The sequence below is a fragment of the Lepisma saccharinum genome, chromosome 6 (genome assembly GCF_977018435.1).
Source record: "Lepisma saccharinum chromosome 6, izLepSacc3.1, whole genome shotgun sequence".
In the NCBI taxonomy this organism is placed as follows: domain Eukaryota; kingdom Metazoa; phylum Arthropoda; class Insecta; order Zygentoma; family Lepismatidae; genus Lepisma; species Lepisma saccharinum.
In genome coordinates, this window is record NC_139234.1 from 39,993,706 (window position 1) to 40,012,913 (window position 19,208).

Consider the following 19,208-nt stretch of genomic DNA (forward strand, 5'->3'; position numbering starts at 1 on the left):
TTTATTAGTTTACATTGTTAGTTTCCTTTACAGAATAATCTATCTGACAGACGGAAAATTATTGCAGGATAAGAAATCTTGAACCTGATTAGGTAAATTTTATTTTGAAATTCTTATAGAAGTAACAATTTTTCGTAGATTAATATATCCCGTAACATTTGTGACTTGCGTTTGTTGGTGTATTTCGAGTCCCAGTATGTGAAATGGCAAATGTAAACCACACCTTAAATTAAATATTTTAAATATATATACCGTATAATTGAATTGAATTGGGATACATTGGAATCGCACATACACGCAGATAACTAAATGCATCATATCGATTGATGCACCAGAATGCATCGACTGATGCAGTAAAGTGTGTTTCATGGCTTCTTCAAAGAATCAGATTCACATTTGATTCATTTGGTTGCATTTCTGTATGTCGTGAAAGAAACACCAAAGTGCATCCATCATTTGATTCACGTGAGGATTTCTTTCAGTCAATATGCACTTCAATGCATCAGTTGATGGGTTTTGATGCACTTTGATGCGTCTTGATGCACTAGAATGCATCATCCAAAAAAGATGCATTGAAGTGCATTTCGACTGAAAGAAATCCTCACTTGAATCAAATTATGTACTTTGATGTTTCTTTCACGACATACAAAAATGCATCAAATGTGAATCTGATACTTTGAAGAAGCCATAGAACACACTTTACTGCATCAAACGATCCGTTCTGGTGCATCAATCCTTGTGATGCATTTAGTTTTCTGTGTGTACCTTTCATATTGTTAATACATTTGTGTGTGTCTTCTCTGTGGGTGGTGAAAGGCGGTAATATACATAAGTTGAAATAGAGAAGACATCTGCTTCTAGCCTTGAATTTTTGGAAAGTTCGCCTTCAAAACCGGGAAGTATAATTGAATTTTATCATGATCGTAGAGTGGCCACCCTGGGCATGCTTCGTCTGAAAGTTCGCATCGACACCTACACTCATATGACGTCAGGCATCTTGCTACATGTTCGTGAAACTGTCGCGAATGCGTTGATCTGTGTCTGAGACTTGATGGACACCACGTTCACAACATTCAGTAACACAACAGAGTAAAGTAGCTTTCCCTTTGTATGTACGTTTTTGGGACACAATGTATTTGTAACGGTAATTATGGAAATTGATCTGTGCTACTAATAGTGAAAATTACACATTATGGTTATGAATGAAGTATAATATATAAGATTGGAAGTATTAATTTATTTAGTAGTTATATACACACAGACCCATCCTGTGCTATACATTCTTTGTACAAAATTCGAGTCGTATACGCACTCGTTTACACTTGTCGAACATAGACCATGTACAACTTTACGTGACTAGATGTTTTCGTGTTGCTTTTAACATGCAGTACGTCTAAAATACAATTAAAATATTTAACTTGTGATACACGTTATCGTTATTCCTTCTGAAGATGTCGGTCGAAGCACTGCCATTCCTTGGATAACTACCGAACTGAAATGGAAAAGGATGATAAAAATAAGTCACTGTATTTGTTTGAGCTAAGTCACATACATACCTAGAGTCATGGACGCTTTTGGGTTACAAAGATTCCATTGAAAGTCAATGGGATTGTTACAACCCAGAAGTGTCCGTCACTGTACCGTCAACGGCAATAAAAATGGAACTCCTATATCCTGAAATACTCGGTTCCCTGCTAGGCGTTCTGTGTGTTGCCTAACCCTACGGCGGTGGTAGAAATCGCCATTGAGAATTTGCCGTTAAAATCCACCTATCTGCATGGCACTTTTTGTTGCAACTCATACAGTTTGTTCGTAATAAACTAAACAAATTGGTTTTCTATTTCTTGGACACCCTATATACCGGGTGCATCAAAAAATGTATACACACTTTGAACTGCCATAGAAGATTTTTTTTCCTACCTACAAGGTTAAATTTCTGGGAAAAAGTAATGTTATATTTCCTCAACAGGTGGCAGCAGAATCGTTGATCTAGCTGTGCAACGCAGTTAGTGGCAAGGGAGTATCATCAACATGACGTTCAATTCAAACTTAATGGAACTGTCAATAGGCATAATTGTGTGTACTGAGCTGAAGATAATCCCCACATTACTGTTGAAAAGGCTGTGAATTTGCCTGGTGTAAATGTGTGGTGTGGTTTGTCTCCTAGGGGACTCATTGGTCCTTTCCGTTTTGAAGGTACTGTAACTGGAGAAAAGTACCTAACAATGTTTGCTGATTCCATTTTCCCTGCCATTCGTACAATGTACGGTAATGACAGGTTTTCTTACCAACAAGATGGTGCACCGCCGCACTATCATAGGGATGTGCGAGCATACCTGGATCAAAATGTACCAGGCCAGTGGATAGGCCGCAGGGGACCAATCGAGTTTCCTCCACGCTCTCCAGACCTTACGCCGCTCGATGTTTTCTTATGGGCCACAGTAAAAGATGAGGTGCACCGTCGTAAACCACGTAACCTGGACACACTTTGGGATGAGATTCAAGCTGTGTGTGCAGAAATCCCATTGGACACTTTGGTGCTAAGTACGGAACCAGTCATGGCTCGTACTCAGAAATGTATCGAAGCTGAAGGCCAACATTTTGAACATTTACTTTTACCACCATTTGGAACATTCAGTTTGACCAGAAAGTACACTTATTTTTCAAATTGGACTCTAGCCTGTCTTTTCCCAGAAATTTAACCTTGTAGGTTGGAAAATAAATTTTCTGTGACAGTTCAAAGTGTGTATACATTTTTTTGACTCACACGGTATAGAGATTTGAGAACAGTAGCGACATTCTTGTATGCACTTCGTTGTAGGAACCAGAGGGAAGGGAATTAACTTACCTGTAGCTATCGCATGTCAGCCCTGGCCTTTGTTGTCACCGGATATAGAATTGTAGATTAACTGATCGTTAAAACTCTTATCTATACGTCCGTGTCCGTATCCGTGTCCGTGTCCGTGTCCGTGAATATGGGTATAGTATACCTTATGCTCGGTGAGCTTTACCAGTCCGTTGACTATGGATAGTAGTAAAGACACCGATCCGACCAGCAACCCTTGGAAAATAAGGGACTTGACTGCCCCTACCCCTAGAAGTAGCAAAGTGGTGTAGAGTCCGCCAATCAGGAGAAAGGGATATACCAGTAGTCCCTGGCTGTGACCACCTGGAATGGAACAGAAATATGAGTAAGAAAATATATATTTTTAAAAAATGTTGTCTTAATTTTTTAAAATATAGTCCTTACCTTCTACAATTATTCTTTTCTTATTTGATCTGTTAGGTAAATTTCCGATGGAATAAATATCAGATGTTTAAAGATCTTCAACTTTTAAAGCCACAAGTTGTCACGTTGAAACAATTCAGCATTTAATGTGTGCTATTGACTGAGACGATACCTAGGCAAAAATTCGAAACTTTCACGGGTCCTAATTTTCCTGGACGTTTTCCACCACTGAAGTTTTCAATTGTTTGTACCTATGCTATGTGAAAAATGTATTTTGTGATTACATAACAGGTATTTTTTATATTCTGATGTAAATGTTGAGTATTTTAAAGAAAACCTCTGGTTAACTGATATATATAATGTTAGTGGGTGAAATACTTACCCACTGATATTACCAATACTTTCAGCAACTTTTAATTGTGAGAATTTTAAAGCATCGGTGTCGGTGGGTATCGGGTCAAATTAGCATTACTGTTATCCATGATTCTTGCTAGATACTGTAATCCAGAAAGAAAAGCTTAAGAAATAGGGGTAAATTAAGTAATTGATCATCTCAGTTTAGGCACACGTTTCAAAGACAATAAAGATGTCACTGGTGCTGAAGAAACACACGAAGTTGATTAATTTGAAGCTAGGCTTAGTTATCTGTATCTTTTCCTTCAATTAAATGTAACTTCTTATGTGTGTCAGCTTTATGACCAAACTGTGCCTTATTCATACATAATTTAGTGACAATTTAATCTCATCTGACACTGCTCCACAGTTCGAATTTAGTAAGTATGTAAATATATTTATCATCCACCTCATCGTTCTCGTACAATGTGGTTCAAAGACTTCTTGAGTTGATTGATTGAATTGGTGTTTTTGAAGTCAACTTTATGCACAGTAAGGCTATCTGGGAACCTACCTACAGTTTTAAAGTGGGATCCGAACCACCATGTGCCTCCACCGGGTATCGAACCCGGGACCCCTTGATTACAAGGCAATGAGGCCACCACTGCGCCATCGAGGAGGTCCTCAAAGACTTCTTATACTGTAGAACCCAAAGCGAATAATACATTTTTCTCAATTTCTCAATTTAAAACAAATATTAAGCGTTATTTTATCGATCCGTTAATTAACTATTAGTTACGTTTTCCCTATGTAGAGTAAAACCTAACCCAGTTTAATTTAAATAAGCCCCCAGGCACCTCAACATCGAGTTAAAGAGTTCAGAATAATCAAGAAATTCTGATCATGTTGGAGATACATTTGTCCATTTTAATTATAACCGAGAATATTTCAAGTTCCAATAATATTAAAAGTCTTAAATATGGACAAGGAGCACTGAATTTAAAATGGCATTTTAGATAGAGGTAATGCAAAGTAAAATTTAGAACCAATGGTGTATTCTGAGATTTTGGTAGAATGTTATAAAGAATCGCATCGAATTTACGTCTGCATGTGGAGATTTAAATGATTAATTTATTTGGTTTAATTTAGTTCGCTTTTCTGCCACTTCTGTCTATGCCACTTACGTCTGCATGTGGAGATTTAAATGATTGATTTATTTGGTTTAATTTACTTCGCTTTTCTGCCACTTCTGTCTATGCCACTTTTGGCAAATCTCGAATATGAGGATAAGTGGTGTCATGTTGAAATTGATGAAAGGACAGTCACAAAGAAGGCACATTCCCAGACCGGGATTCGAACCCAGTGCTCCTCCTGACGTAGTAGGAGCTGTGCCACCACTCCGCCACGGTGATCGGCAGATATAGAATGAGAACACCAGGCACGTACCCCCCCGCCCCCCTCGAGCCATGAAATATTTTGATGAACAGGCCTGGAGAACACTATGATTTCAGTTGGTCTACAGGAATCATTGCAGATACTCTGCGGATCTCAAACGTATGTACCCTAGGATTGATTGATTGATTGATTGATTTGTTGTTTTAAGTCCATTTTATGCACAAAAAGGCTAATCTGGACTGGACCTACAGTTTAAAGCGGGATCCGAACCACTATGTGCCTCCACCGGGTATCTAACCCGGGACCCCTTGATTACAAGGCGACGACGCTACCACTGCGATGTATCCTAGGATACTTCCATGGCGGAGTGGTTAGCATAGATCTCTACGACGCCAGGGGTCCAGTGTTCGAATACCGGCCTCGGCATGAGTGTTTTTTGTGAGTCTCTCTTGATCAGTTTCATAATCACTCATCCTCATCTTCGCGATTAGCCAAAACTGGAAGAGGAAGAAAACAAATGAAGCCTAAGAGATATGTACTGTGAAATGTGCTAATATCGTAAGAGGCCATAGTCCCACTCACGTGCTTCTACTCCTCGACTCGTATCAATGGTGATGCGAACCAACCCGTTGTCCTTCCGGCTTCTCGATAACCGAAGACTCCCCTCATCGGCCATGTTGATCTGAAGAGACAGGTCTTCGGCGAACTTGGGTATCACCTTCTCGACCAGTGTGCTCAGATCCTCCGTCAAGAAAGCCCTGGCGGTTGAAGCCTCTTTGTCCTGTTGTCCAGAGTACTGCAGCTTCACCCCGTCCATAAGGTCCAAGGATCGGGTCTTCAGAAGCTTGTAGACGTTGGCGAGGGCCCTGAGTTTGACGCACCGGAAGTCCGCCTGGACAAGACAGTCCACCAGCTGCTTCCCAGCGGAATCTTCAACGGCTGCATTCCGGTTTTTGGCAGCTGTTGATGATACCAGAACGAGAACTGCAATTGTTAGAACCGCTGCAGCTGTTGCACGCTGCATCCTCGCCTGGTTGGTTGCTGATTTTCGACAGCGAATGATCCAGAGACTTGTACAACCCTCTCTTTTTATATGTGGTAAGGATGCTTAACGTCTTTCCAGAGGTTGATCAAGGACGGTAAAAGTAGGAGAAACCCGTAAACACAAATGCATATACATTTCCTTCAACTTCGCTTCATGTTCGGAATTCCTTTGCTCTCGTATTTACACCAGTCAAGGTTGCTTTTGCTGTCAGTGGGGCAAGCGTGACATTTGAAGCCAAGTTGAAGATACGATAGCGCTGTACGTTTCAAGTGCTTCTGCTATCATTGCGTGACGTTGTGAGACAAATTGTCCATCTCTTTCACCATTGCCATATTAGCCATGAGTTACGACTGTTAACACATAAACATTTCTTCCATCTTTTACCAGATTGGCTCCCTTTTTATAAAAACCAATATTCATTGTATCAGCATTTTCCTGGTTTGGGTATCTTAAGATACGGGGAAATCCTAAGCGATAAGCTGTTCTGGCACACACTCAAATATTGGAGACTACTGAAATCATCGGCGGCTCAAAGGTGAGAGCAGCCGTGCCATGGCACTACCCCCCAGAAGGAACGCATTTCTCGTCAAAGTATTGTAAAATTAATACATTAATAGTTTACAGACAAGGAGATCGGAATCTCGCAATCGAACAAGCTGACGACCGCCGCAACCTCTTCGCCGCATCGCCAGCTGTTTCGTATCCTCGCGAGGCTACGGTCCGAGGCATCCAAAAACTGGCCTAACCAAGTTGACACATGTGCAGAGAGTTGAATTAGTCTCAGCGGGGTCATAAGTAGACCTCGTATTTTAGGTTTTTAACCTATTTCTTTCCCTTTACAGGTATGTATGAAATAATAAGTGATATCAGCGTTTTGTTAAAAAATGCAACAACTGATGAAGTTTTATACTGCCTAAAAAACTTATTTCACTTGTTAGATCCTATTTTAGGTTTTGGCACCTAAATCAAGCCTTTTTAAGGTTTTTATATATTTTTAAAGGTTTTAAAGGATTTTTATGTCACACAGAGGCATTTGCTTTGTTTGATCACGAAACAATTCAATGACGAACGTGTTTGAAATGTACTCTCTGTCGATTTCCCTTCCTCCAAGTCCATGGTGATTTTTCAATGCTCTAAACAAAGCAAAATGTCTGGTACCACTGTTACCTGTACAATCCATAGTGGTCTGATCTGTGTGGTCTTGCTCACTTTCGCGTCACTTCGGTGCTTTGTGGCAAACTAACATTTCAGCATTGAAGTTTGCACCACTGACTATGTTTTTGTTGAATGATTATTTTCAACATATAAGATGGTGCTCACAGACAAAATTGCGCAGTTTGACTGTGGATAACATGAAAAAAGTTTTTGCCTTACTATACGGCTAATAGTGGATTTTAATAGCAAATTTTAAATGGTAAGTTCTGCCATCGCCGTAGGGTTAGGCAACACACATTACGTTATGCAAGATAGTACGTATTTCAGGATATAGGTGTTCCATTTTCATTGCCGGTGAGCATACCTAATCAGCATTTTTCAGAAATTTTGAACTATTTTAAGTTTTCTTGAACCTACATCCAGATTTTTAGAACCTATTTTAGGATTTTAGAGCCTATTTTATGAACCTAAAAATCCGAGAGCTAGTCATAAGACACCAGCCGAGCCCATTTGCGTTTGGCACGACGAGGGAACTTCCGCAGTGTTGACGCAGTTGCCACCTTCAGAGATAAGTCGCTAAATATGACTGATTTGTAAGACCCGCTGGGGAAGTAATTCGTAAGAAAGGTACTATCTACTTTTCTGCCTACTTTTGGAGAAACGAACGTAGTTTTTTTTCCAGTTAAATGAACATTTCAATAATACATGCGCCTAAAGGGCCATCTAGACTTTTTTTTAAATATAATAGTAATAAATCCTATGGTGATGCGAGTTTCCTTTGATATTTCGACAATTTATTTTACATCAATTGCCTAGGATATTTTCGACGTCCATTGGAATAGTTGTGCATGGGGGAGGAGAAGGTGAGAGGATTTGTTCTTCCCCTTCCTCTTGTAGTTGTTGTATTTTAGGGAAGTGTCCTGTAGTGTATAAAATATAGGATAGCGAGTGAAGATGAATCGGATTAGTGTGTTATTAATTATTACATTACATACACCGTTTTCCACGTTACCAAACAAGGATAAATTAAAAGTTAAACATCTTGGCCACTGACTGAAATCACATTCTAAATAAGAAACTTCAGTATGAATTACAAACAGTTTCATAAGTACTATTCACTGATTCATAGAATGACACTGTGATGTAAAAATGTGTATGTTAAAGAGTATTTCGTACGGCGTCTCGTGCCTGAACACATTAGAATACGTAATAGAAGTGGCAGTTGAATATTATTTTTATGTCAAATTTGTTGAGTAAACTAATAAAGTTGAATATCTACTACAACCGGAGAATAAGAAAATAATGCACAAATTTTTGTAACTTCCTTTTCTTATTTTAAGAGATTCCTTGGTGACCTTTTTAGTGGACACCTACATATTAATTGGCCTACACACAGAAATCTGGGTGCACTATTAGTAAATCCATTCTCATAGTTAAACCTGTAATTTGGTTTCTTTGTTCTTTAATGTGTCACTGGTTTCAACATATTTTTCTATCGTGTTTGTTGTGACTGTATAGGATAGAGAGAGATTTTCAATCCTTCCAAACGTTTTGAACTGGCATGAAAATATTTTGTTACATATCCCACGAGTGTCAGGCTACATGCAGCAGTTGCGACTGCAACCTGGTTCCGCGCTTGCACTTGGAATGGATATTCTTTTTGAGTCTGTTTCTACATTAATTACAGCAAATCGTCATTCATCATCATCGTCACGATACTCAAAACAAGCAGCAATAAAATAAAACACAAATTCTTACCTTGGCCAAAATTTCGAATAGTGAAAACTACTACTGCTTCTCCTAAGAGTCAAAAGGGTGTTGTTTAAAAACGCCATTTTTACCAAAAAAAAAAAAGTTTCGATATGTTTCGTTTCGAAAACATTTTCGCACCCCTCATTTCGATTTTACTTCATATTAATAACTCTGCTTTTGTTTATTTTCCTTTTTTTATTGATTGATTTGTTGATTGATTTGCTTTACTTCGCACTTCTGCAACTTTTGGCTAATAGCGAGGATAAGTGATGATATGATGAAATTGAGGTAAGGTGCCTTCACAAACAATATCCATGCCCAGACCGGGATTTGAACCCAGGACACCTGCTTTTACTTTTCTGTTTCTCTGTTCCAAAACGATTTTCCTCTCTCTCCCTTTCTCTCCGTTTGTACTCCTGTCCTCCTCCATGGCGCATTGGATAATCTGTTGTCTTGTAAGCAAGAGGCCCCAGGTTCCATCCCCAATGGAAATACATTGAAGAGTGGTTGGTTAGCTGATTGATTTTTATATTATGGGCATATCAACACATAGGCTACTTTTGCCCGTCTCACAATATGGGGATAACTTAACTTAAACAAATAATAATACGGGGATATCTTAACTTAAACAAATAATAATACGGGGATAACTTAACTTAAACAAATAATAATACGGGGATAACTTAACTTAAACAAATAATAATAAGGGGATAACTTAACTTAAACAAATAATAATACGGGGATAACTTAACTTAAACAAATAATAATAAGGGGATAACTTAACTTAAACAAATAATAATACGGGGATAACTTAACTTAAACAAATAATAATACTGAGATAACTTAACTAAAACAAAATTGAACGCAGGCCACTAACAAAAGGAATTAAAGATGTCCATTAAAATTTCCTCACCGAATTTATAAAACTCATTCATTCATTACTAATCAAGAACTAAAAGCAAGCTGCATCTTAGAATAAAATCTCCTTACCAATGAAAAGCTGAGGCTGTAAAGAGACACTTTACACACACAAGGAAAAACAAATGATGAATATCCTGGCCGTCGATTCAGGCGCCAGAGCCTCGTTGGCGTGCGAGAAGCCGTTACATAGGTGTACTACGGGTAAGTGAGGTTAACTTTTGTGTGCTTTGCCCAAAGATCGATCCTTACACCCTGAAGAGTGGTTGGGATCCTACTGTAAACAGTATGTTCACTCACGATTAGCCTGTCTGATCATAATGGCAACTTGTACAGTGTGATCCACGAGTATTACCGATCAAATTGGCCATGATAATTTTCATTAATTTGTCTCTTACATCTTGTGTGTTTTTAAGCAATGGATTTTTATGTATGCTGGTGCAGAAGTTGTCAACAGCTTGTTTTAAGTTTTCTTTTAATTCTTGAAGCTCTTTTCGGGTCAAATAAAGTTCACGAACATGGTGATGGACAATTTGCACGGTAATACTTATGGATCCCACTGTACATGTGTGTGTCTCATACACTATTCTCTCTCCTGTTGTGAACCACTTCGAAATAAATAAAACACTGTGTACTATATTCATTTTGTGGAGAACTTTCTACATTTTGTATGGTGGTAATTGGAAACAGTCCCATAAAAATAATCATAGTTTTGTTTTTGTTATATTTGTATTTTTGCTGTTTTGCGTCGCTTTGGTGCCTCTTTAGGCTAATCGTGACGTTTAAAATTAATGACGAAGTTGATGAACCTACATCCAGCCATCTAGTGTTCTTGTTAGTATATTGTAACTTTACGTTTATCATTTATGTTGCCTGTGGAATAATCAATATGCACTGCTAAGAATTATTATTTGCCCAATTCGTTTCATTCTCTTTCTTTTTTTCTGTCCTTTGTGGTAGTTTTTTTAAAATTAATTATCTACAGTTCTATTTTATCTTCATCATTTCTTAAACATAATTTATTATTTATTTGTAAACATGACATTTATTGAGTCCTACATATTACATAATATAAATCAATAATACAGAACATAACAACAAAAATATATAGAAATAGTGCAAGAGTACAAAAATAGAAAATAGGAAAATTGCAAAAACATTAAATGTTACACAAGATATGAATGGAATGAAATATACAGAGATTATCAAAAATATAAACAATACAAATGCACAAAATAGTAAAAATGGCAAATGACAGTAAATATTACATAAAACATAAAGAAAGAAAATAACAAAATATGAATACTGCAAAAGTACTAGTAGCCTAACTGACAATTAGTATTTATATAAACTTTCATTGACTTAAGTTTTCCTCACCTTTTACTTATCTTTAAAGTAAGTTTGAACTTCAGTATTAAATTTACGCATGTTTTGGAAGATGTCCAGCATCTCCACCACGTAACGTAACTCTCAGGTACGCCACTCGCTTACCATATGGCCCCAAAAGGGACTGCGATGAGGTACACACTTGACCAGATTAAATAAACGAAATGAAATATGTTTATGAACCCATATACGTCGTGTTTGAGAATGGCAGACACACGAGGGAAGATGGAACTTACCCTGTTCGGGCACGCAGAGTCTCGAACCCCTCTCTCTCTCAAGACCTCCAGTTCTCCTCTCTCCCAAAGCGATCTGACACCTTTTCCATCACTGCCGGCCCTTTTTGTCCTGTCGTATTTCATCCCGGCAGTGATCGGACATTTACCTGAGAAACTCCTGTCTTTGAGTTGCGAGACTCATACCTGCACCGACAGACATACCACGATATCCACTATGTCTTTTGATTTGGAATTCCGTTAGATAATGTACACATTCTCCGAATGGGTGACGACGGATTTGTTGATTTCGTTTGAGCTCTTGGAATTTGCAGTAGCTCTTTTTTGCGGTCTTGCTTTATTTTATGGAGCATACAATTAATATTTCAATGCGAGCAGTCTATTGTATTGTTTAGTACACTGGTGTGCAAAACCTAAGGACGAAAGTAAGTTTCGCATGCTGTGTCAGTCCCAAGTTGCATAGATCGGTGAAGCTTGAACCATGCATAGAAAGTAGTGCTACAGTATGATAGAGGAAACAACAGAGAGAACACGTGATGATCAGAACTGCGACTCATGATGGCCCCGTGACATGACAGAAGGAATGAAATGGTCCTTAGAAGGGTATGTGATCACCATGGACAGCGATGCATGCTCTGCAATGTGCTCCCATGCTGCTCACAAGGTTGGTAATGAGTTCTTGTGGTATGGCGGTCCATACTCCCACCAGCGTTGTTGTAAACTGTTGGATGGACGTGCTGCAAGACGTCTTCCCATAGCATCACACACGTGTTCGATGGGATTCAAGTCGGGGGAACAGGCAGGCCAGTCCATTCGCCGAATATCCTCGCGTTCCAAGAGCTCAGCCACCTGCGCTGTTCGATGCGGTCGCGCATTATCATCCATAAAGATGAATTCGGAGCCGACTGCACCTCTGAGAAGACGCACGTGGGGAAGAGAACAGTGTCACAATAACATTGACCGGTGACTGTACCGCGTTCAAAAATTTGGAGGTCGGCACGCCCATGCAACATTGTGCCTCCCCACACAAGAACACCTGCACCACCAAAATGATCATGTTCGATAATGTTTCGGGGTTCATTGCGTGTTCGCACCTCTCGCCAGACTACGTCCAGAATCACTACTCGCACTGAATCTGCTCTCGTCTGAGAAGAAAACGCGACCCCACTCCTCCTCGGTCCAGTCCTGATGTTCTTGGCACCACCGCAAACGGTTCCGCCGATGTGCGGGTGTCAACGGAACACAACGTAATGGCCGTCGGACAAAGAGACCACCCCCATGCAGTCGACGTCTCACTGTTGATCGTGAAATTGGAGGAATCGCAGTCCTGTTAAATGTGTTTGCAATTGCACCCGCTGTTTGACGTCGGTCCATTCGTGCCTGTTGCACAATGTAGCGGTCGTCCGCTGCTGTAGTTGACCGTGGTCGACCACCACCTCTTCTTTGCACAGCAGTGCCTGTGGTTCGGAACGCTCTACATGCACATGAAACAATGCTGTGGGCAATCCCAAACTCCTGGGCCACACTTCGTCCTTCATCCAGTTTCCCGATGATTCTTACCCGTGTGAACGCATCCAAATGTTGTCTCCGGGCCATGTTGTTTAGTAACACCACCACAATACACCTTAACAGCTCTCTACACTGTCTCGTCGCTTTCATTCAACTGCTTCGTGTTGGTGGAACTGCCCCATTCGCAATGGTCAAGCTGACGTCACACCATGCAACTTCTTGGTCCCTGTGCTCGTGTAGTCAACCTCTGGCAACATGCTCCCGGGCTTTCATTCATTTGCACCGACTGCGAAATATTTTATGTTACTTTATCTATCTCGTCCTTTTACCCTGTTGCAGCTAACTGTGGAGCAGGGCTGCGCATAGCGGCAGAGAAGGACGGAAATTGAGTGGGCAAAGCCAACGAGAAGCAGGGAAATCGAGTAACTCCAGTCGCCTCGCCCACTCACTGTTCATTGGTGGAACCGTCTCGCATCACTACTTGCGCAGACTTGTTCTCGTTCGTCTGCTCCACAGATAACTAGGACAGGGTATATGTTTTGCACACAACGTAGCTGATTAAGTAAGGATTCAAGCGTTGCTTCATAACGTCTCGTATGAGACATATTCTTGGTTAGGACAAACAGTCTACTTTCAGTTTCAGGAATCTAAAGAACTTACTTTTCACTCTTTCAATTCTGGAAAATTCGCTTTGAAGTTTCATTACCAAGCTAAGGACGCATACTCCAAGTCGAACCTTAAGTTGGTATTGGTCAGCATTTTAAATGTCTATTTTCTTGGTCATTTCCCATTACCATTATAAACCCAAGGTTTCTGTATCCTTCGGCTACACCAGTGCGATTTTTGAAAACTAATATTTTCATCAAAGTGAACACCTAAATGGTTCTAGTTTGTTCCTCTCTTTAGTACATGCTCACTGCTTGTGTACGTGTGTGAGTAGGGAGTGTCAGTCATAATTCCACACTTGAACAATGAACGTTTAGTTTATATTGATCATACCATTCGGTGAGATTTCCAATGTCTATGTGTACGTAGTTCCACATTGTTTTTGTACGTATACAATTGTAAACTCTCTGCATGCAGCAGTTCTTTTTACAATGCTGTTAACATTCCGGTTTATCATTTATTGTCACTAGAAACAACAATGAACGAAGATTTGAGCCTTGTGGGACACCTGAACAGGCCTGTAATTCCGAGAACGTGCTATTGTTGTATCTGGCATGCAGTTCCGGTGTTTGAAGTTCGAGGACATCTAAATTTTAAAATGGAACAGGAAAGCTTTAGCATAAGTATGTCGTGATCAACAGGATCAAACGCCTTTCAAAAATCGGTACAAATTCCATCAACTTGAGATTTCTTTGTCTAATGGTGAGGAAATAAAGTCGTAAATTTCGACTGAACTCGTTAGAATTGACCTTTTAAGAATGAATCTATGCTGATGAGAAGAGAGAACTGAATAATGAAGTCAGCAAAGATATTTACACATTGTTCAGAGAGATTGATGGGAATTTTGAGAGCTATGGGCCTATAGTTGTTAATTTGCGCTTTGTCGGAAGTCTTTGAAATGGGACAAATTTCTAACAGTTTCCACTTTCCTGAAAATACATTGAGTTTGAGTAGGGTTTGATTTGGTGTTTTAAGTTCACTTTATGCACAGTAAGCCTAATCGTGACTGGATCTACAGTTTAAAGTGAGATCCGAACCACTATTCCACCGTGTATCGAACCCGGGACCCCTTGATTACAAGGCAACGTCGGTGAAAACACATAGGTGAAAAGCGAGATGTTAAATAACATATGTCGTTCGATATTTGAGATTTTCCGGACACCCATTAATGGTGAAGCCACTTCTGGACGCACGAATTTATTTTCGGTTACAGCAGTTTTATTGCTTCGTATACGTCCTTGAGGAGAATTTATCTGATATGAAGCACATGTAACAGTATATTAGTGTCAGTTAAAGGGAGGGTTGTTTCGTAACTTCAATAATCTTGGCTGTAGACTGATTTCAAGTAATTAGCAAATGCTTCTGCAATTGATGTACGGCTTCTCGGAGGTTTATTTAGGTTAAATTGTGGAATGAAGTGGTTTTCTTTCTTTTGTTTTTAACAAAGGGCACATTTATAACATCATTATAATTATATTAAGTTTCAGGAAGGTTTTGTACACATCAACATAATTATGTTTCGAGAAGTTAATAATTCAGAATTTGATATGATAGTCTTGAATTTTTCCCAGATTATTACTTTTGCCTTATGACAGGATATACCTTTATACGTTTTGTTTCACAACATAAATTGCTGAGAACTTTGGACGTACATTTTTCAACTACCTTTTCTATATTTATTTTCTTGTGACTTCTCTGTTATGGACACATCTTGTGAACTTAGTGTTAGCAAATATATATATAATATTTTCAACTGCCATCTCTCGCTGCCTAATAGAAAAGGATTATGTATGTAAAATCAGTAATGCGGTTGACAAAGTGAACTGTCAACATAATTCTCTTTCATGGGACCTGATTTTTTGCACTTTTCTGGTACCCTAGAAATCATTGTCATCGTTTGTCAACTTGATTCCATGCCCTGGGTAACTAGTTGCGTAGTTCGTTAGAGTTTAAGTTCATCTCTAGCTCCAGACTTTTGTAGCTCTGAACAAAAGAACACAATTATTGTAAGAGCAACATTTATTTTTAAACTCAAGAACATGACAATATACAATTGAGCGAGAGTGTAAGTATGATTATTGAATCAATGTATGTATAAATAATGTAATGACTAGATGATAAGAGTTGAATGAGAAACCTGTAAGCTTATGTACAACTTTCAAATTATGCAGTACAATGAAGTAACAAGACAATATGAAAGTCAGTCTTTCAAAATTGAATACAAAATTAAACAATTATGTATTCTTTTACATATCATATGCCGCTGCGCTTTTTAATGTAGGTTGTCGTCAGGTTAGCAGGAAAATCAATCTGAAATAAAATTTAAAATTTGTATTAAATAGAGAAGATGTTGAACTTGTAACTTAATAAAATTAAGTATGATTTACTAGACATGTTTTCATTGTGACATGTGCCAATTAGGTGCCACAGATAATTTATATCTATCTCATTGTCCCTGCGCTCTTGCAAAACTCATTCTAATATAAGTAATAAACACTAAGTAACCTTGAGAATGAGATTGATGTAACATATTTAACGAGAAGTACACTTCTAAACGCATATTTATTGTGATAGGATAAAATGCAATACTATGAATAAATTACTTCCCGTACATGCTATGAACCGTATGTGCAAGTTGTCGCCTTAAAACCACTACAAATTTTCACAGCGCGTAGAGCGAACATCTTTTCTATCTTTTCTTACAAGGCCCACTCATAAATGTAAGTTGGGCTCCTTCTGATAGAATGTTGTTGAATTTTTCATGATTACCCTGCATATAATATACGTGCTTATACAGGATGACCATGAAAAATCGAATAAATTTCAAAGCCTTCTAATTTTCTCAGAACTTACCTACTGTAACGGGAGTGGCTGAGCAACCCATCCTTGCCGTCTTTTCACGTTAGGGGATGCGTTGTAGGGCGAATAGTCGTTGAAGTTTTTGTCAGCGCTTCCGTACCCATTACCGTAACCTTCATTCTGCTTGTTCCTCAGCCTAGCCAGTCCAGTCACTGCTGATATAACCAGGGACATCTTTCCCAACAGAAGAGAGTTGAATGCAAAGAATTTGATGGCCAGCGCTCCGAAGGTGACCAAGAAGGCGAAGAATCCTCCGACGGCAAGGAGTGGCAGGATCAGTCTCTTTTTGTGGTGGCCTCCTAGGTGGCAGGAAAAAAATCGGAAATATTATTTTCATTCTCTTAAATGTGCTTAAATCTAGTTTAGTTTTTTGAGAAGAGTTTCTTTTTCCGATTCGCAACGTAATTGCCAGTTGAAGTAGCATACAGGATTTTTTCAGTCCTCGTGTACATTGCAGCATTCCGTGGAGTCATGTGGAAGGAGGTGGACTTCTTGGCTCCATATATTCACAACCTCGCCCCATCCAGCACCACGCTCCAACCGCCTTTAGCCCTCCAGCGACCCTTTTAATAGAGACTGGAAAATTCTCACCTCCCAGAGTATCAAATTACAAGGCAGCCAGGCGCCTTGCCAACTGGAAAACCGCGATTCTATCACTGGATATTACTCATTCAAAATAAGCTTTGTCTACTGACTTACCTGTGATAACATTCAAAGATATACTGTAGCTATTGTTGAACTTTGATTAATACTACCTATTATGCTTTCTTTCTGATTGCGAATAGAAAACGTAATAAACTACAAATAAGTATGTGAAAAATGAACCAGATTCACGAATAAAGTACAAAATAGACCTATATTGAAATACAGGGTAATTCAAAATGAATGGTACAAATAGAAACCATACCTGTGACTGCTGCAATGAATTTAATTCACAATTATCGATATAACATGATAGTTTACCTTTCTAGGTTTCATCTGGCAACACTGAAACAAAACAAGCTCGTCATCCAAAATGGCGGCATCAGCAAAAGAATATAATGAAATCGCGTTTAAAGTAAATGACGTAATTGCCCAGTAAAAAGAGTAATTATTGGTAATTTTTTAATTATTACAAAGACAATATGTCTATTTTAAATCTACAAGCAATGAGAAGAGACTGTTCTACAACCACATTGAGTAATAACAATGGCTGTAAGAGGCTAATAGAACCTCTCCTATGGCGTAGTGGCAATGCCGTCGCTTTGTGATCAAAGGGAGCGCATAGTGGTTCGGGTCCCACTTTAAACCGTAGGTCCAGTCCCGATTAGCCTTACTGTACATAAAACAATCACACTCAACTCTAGGGGGACCGGGTTCGAAACCCGGTAGAGGCACATAGTGGTTCGTATCCCACTTAAACTATAGGTCCAGTCCGATCACCGTATCTATGCATAAAGTGTATGTTCAAATAGATGAAGCTCGCTAATTGCAAATTACGCTAAGCAGACTCACGTGCTGTTTCGAGATCTTCCTCGGTTTCGATTTCAATATGGACGAGTCCTCTGTCCTTCTGACTTCTGGCCACTCGCAAGTGGCCTCCTTCGAAGAGACCAATCTTCATCGAGAGACCGCGAGAAAGCTTCGGAAGCAAGTCGAGGAACAACCGCATCCAGTCATGTTCAACAATGGCCCTCGCCGTTGCCACCTCCAGGTCTTTGTCACCAGAATAATCCAACTGCACTCCATCCATCAGCTTCAGGGTCTTTGACTTGAGGAGTTCGTAGACATTGGTCAGAGCTCTGAGCTTCATGCAGTGTACGTCTGCATCGACCAAGCAATCCACCATTCGCTTTCCTGAAGCCTGGAACGATGAGTCTTCAGGTGCTTGCGTGCCATTGGCTGCAGCCACCAGGGCTATGGCGATAACTATAAGAACCTTCATTGCAGATTCTTCCTGGACCATCCACTGACTGAAAATACACTGATGGTGAGTAATCTGTGCATTGTCCTTTATATATTACTCTCCTTTCCTTATTCCGAGTTTCCGCTCTATGATCAAGACCAGTTAAAACGGAATTCCGACTACTAACGTGAAATAATCGATGAACAATTGCATTTTTTTGCCCACAATTACGAAGAAGACTTTCAGTTTTATCTCCAATTGCATGAAAATTGTCATTAAGCCATGTGTTTATGCGTTTGCAAATTACGCTTGAAACACGACCATTTTATTAACACATGAAGACCATTCTTCCCAAAGGAAGTAAAGATACCAGCTAAAAGCCTACAGTACACGAACTGCTGCTTCCGTTGGCCGTTATGCAAATCGTACTTCACGCAGTGTTATGTAAAAACTGACGCTTCGCTGCGTGAACATAAAATGCGCGTAACACTTTCTCATCCAAGAATCAGTGCAGGAATGCAATTGTATGGTCAAGATGAGGTCAATGTCATAGTTTCAATTCCGTCAACTCTTTAATGCTCATTATTTTATTACTAGTTGGCATTGAGCGGGTTTATTTGTTAATATAATTTTTAATTTGCAATTATTGACGCATTAAATGTGCCTAAAACGTTCGGAATAATTGGCTTGTTGGTTCCAGGCCATTAGGTAGATTTGAGGCCGAAACAACAGGCGACACATGCCAGGAATGAGCCAATCAAAAGCAACGTTTAACATCATAGTGGCATGACATGTAGCAGAAGCCTGCGTTTGGTTGGTGAAATCTTGAAGCGACACGCGACT

General features: G+C 39.3%; 2 protein-coding genes across 2 annotated transcripts; both read right to left on the reverse strand.

Annotated features, from left to right (window-relative positions):
- Positions 1 to 1,231: 1,231 nt before the first annotated feature.
- LOC145989333 (uncharacterized) lies at positions 1,232 to 6,002 on the reverse strand. Its single transcript, XM_083124668.1, has 3 exons — positions 5,540 to 6,002; positions 2,849 to 3,169; positions 1,232 to 1,492 (listed from the first exon to the last, which is right to left on the reverse strand). Exons 1-2 carry the CDS (start codon positions 5,979 to 5,981, stop codon positions 2,865 to 2,867), a joined length of 747 nt encoding a protein of 248 aa, XP_082980794.1. The 5' UTR covers positions 5,982 to 6,002; the 3' UTR covers positions 1,232 to 1,492; positions 2,849 to 2,864.
- Positions 6,003 to 15,639: 9,637 nt separating this feature from the next.
- Positions 15,640 to 18,424, reverse strand: LOC145989334 (uncharacterized). The gene is made up of 3 exons (XM_083124669.1): positions 17,975 to 18,424; positions 16,475 to 16,779; positions 15,640 to 15,931 (listed from the first exon to the last, which is right to left on the reverse strand). The coding sequence occupies exons 1-2, from the start codon at positions 18,402 to 18,404 to the stop codon at positions 16,475 to 16,477; spliced, it is 735 nt and encodes a 244-aa protein (XP_082980795.1). The 5' UTR covers positions 18,405 to 18,424; the 3' UTR covers positions 15,640 to 15,931.
- Positions 18,425 to 19,208: the final 784 nt, after the last annotated feature.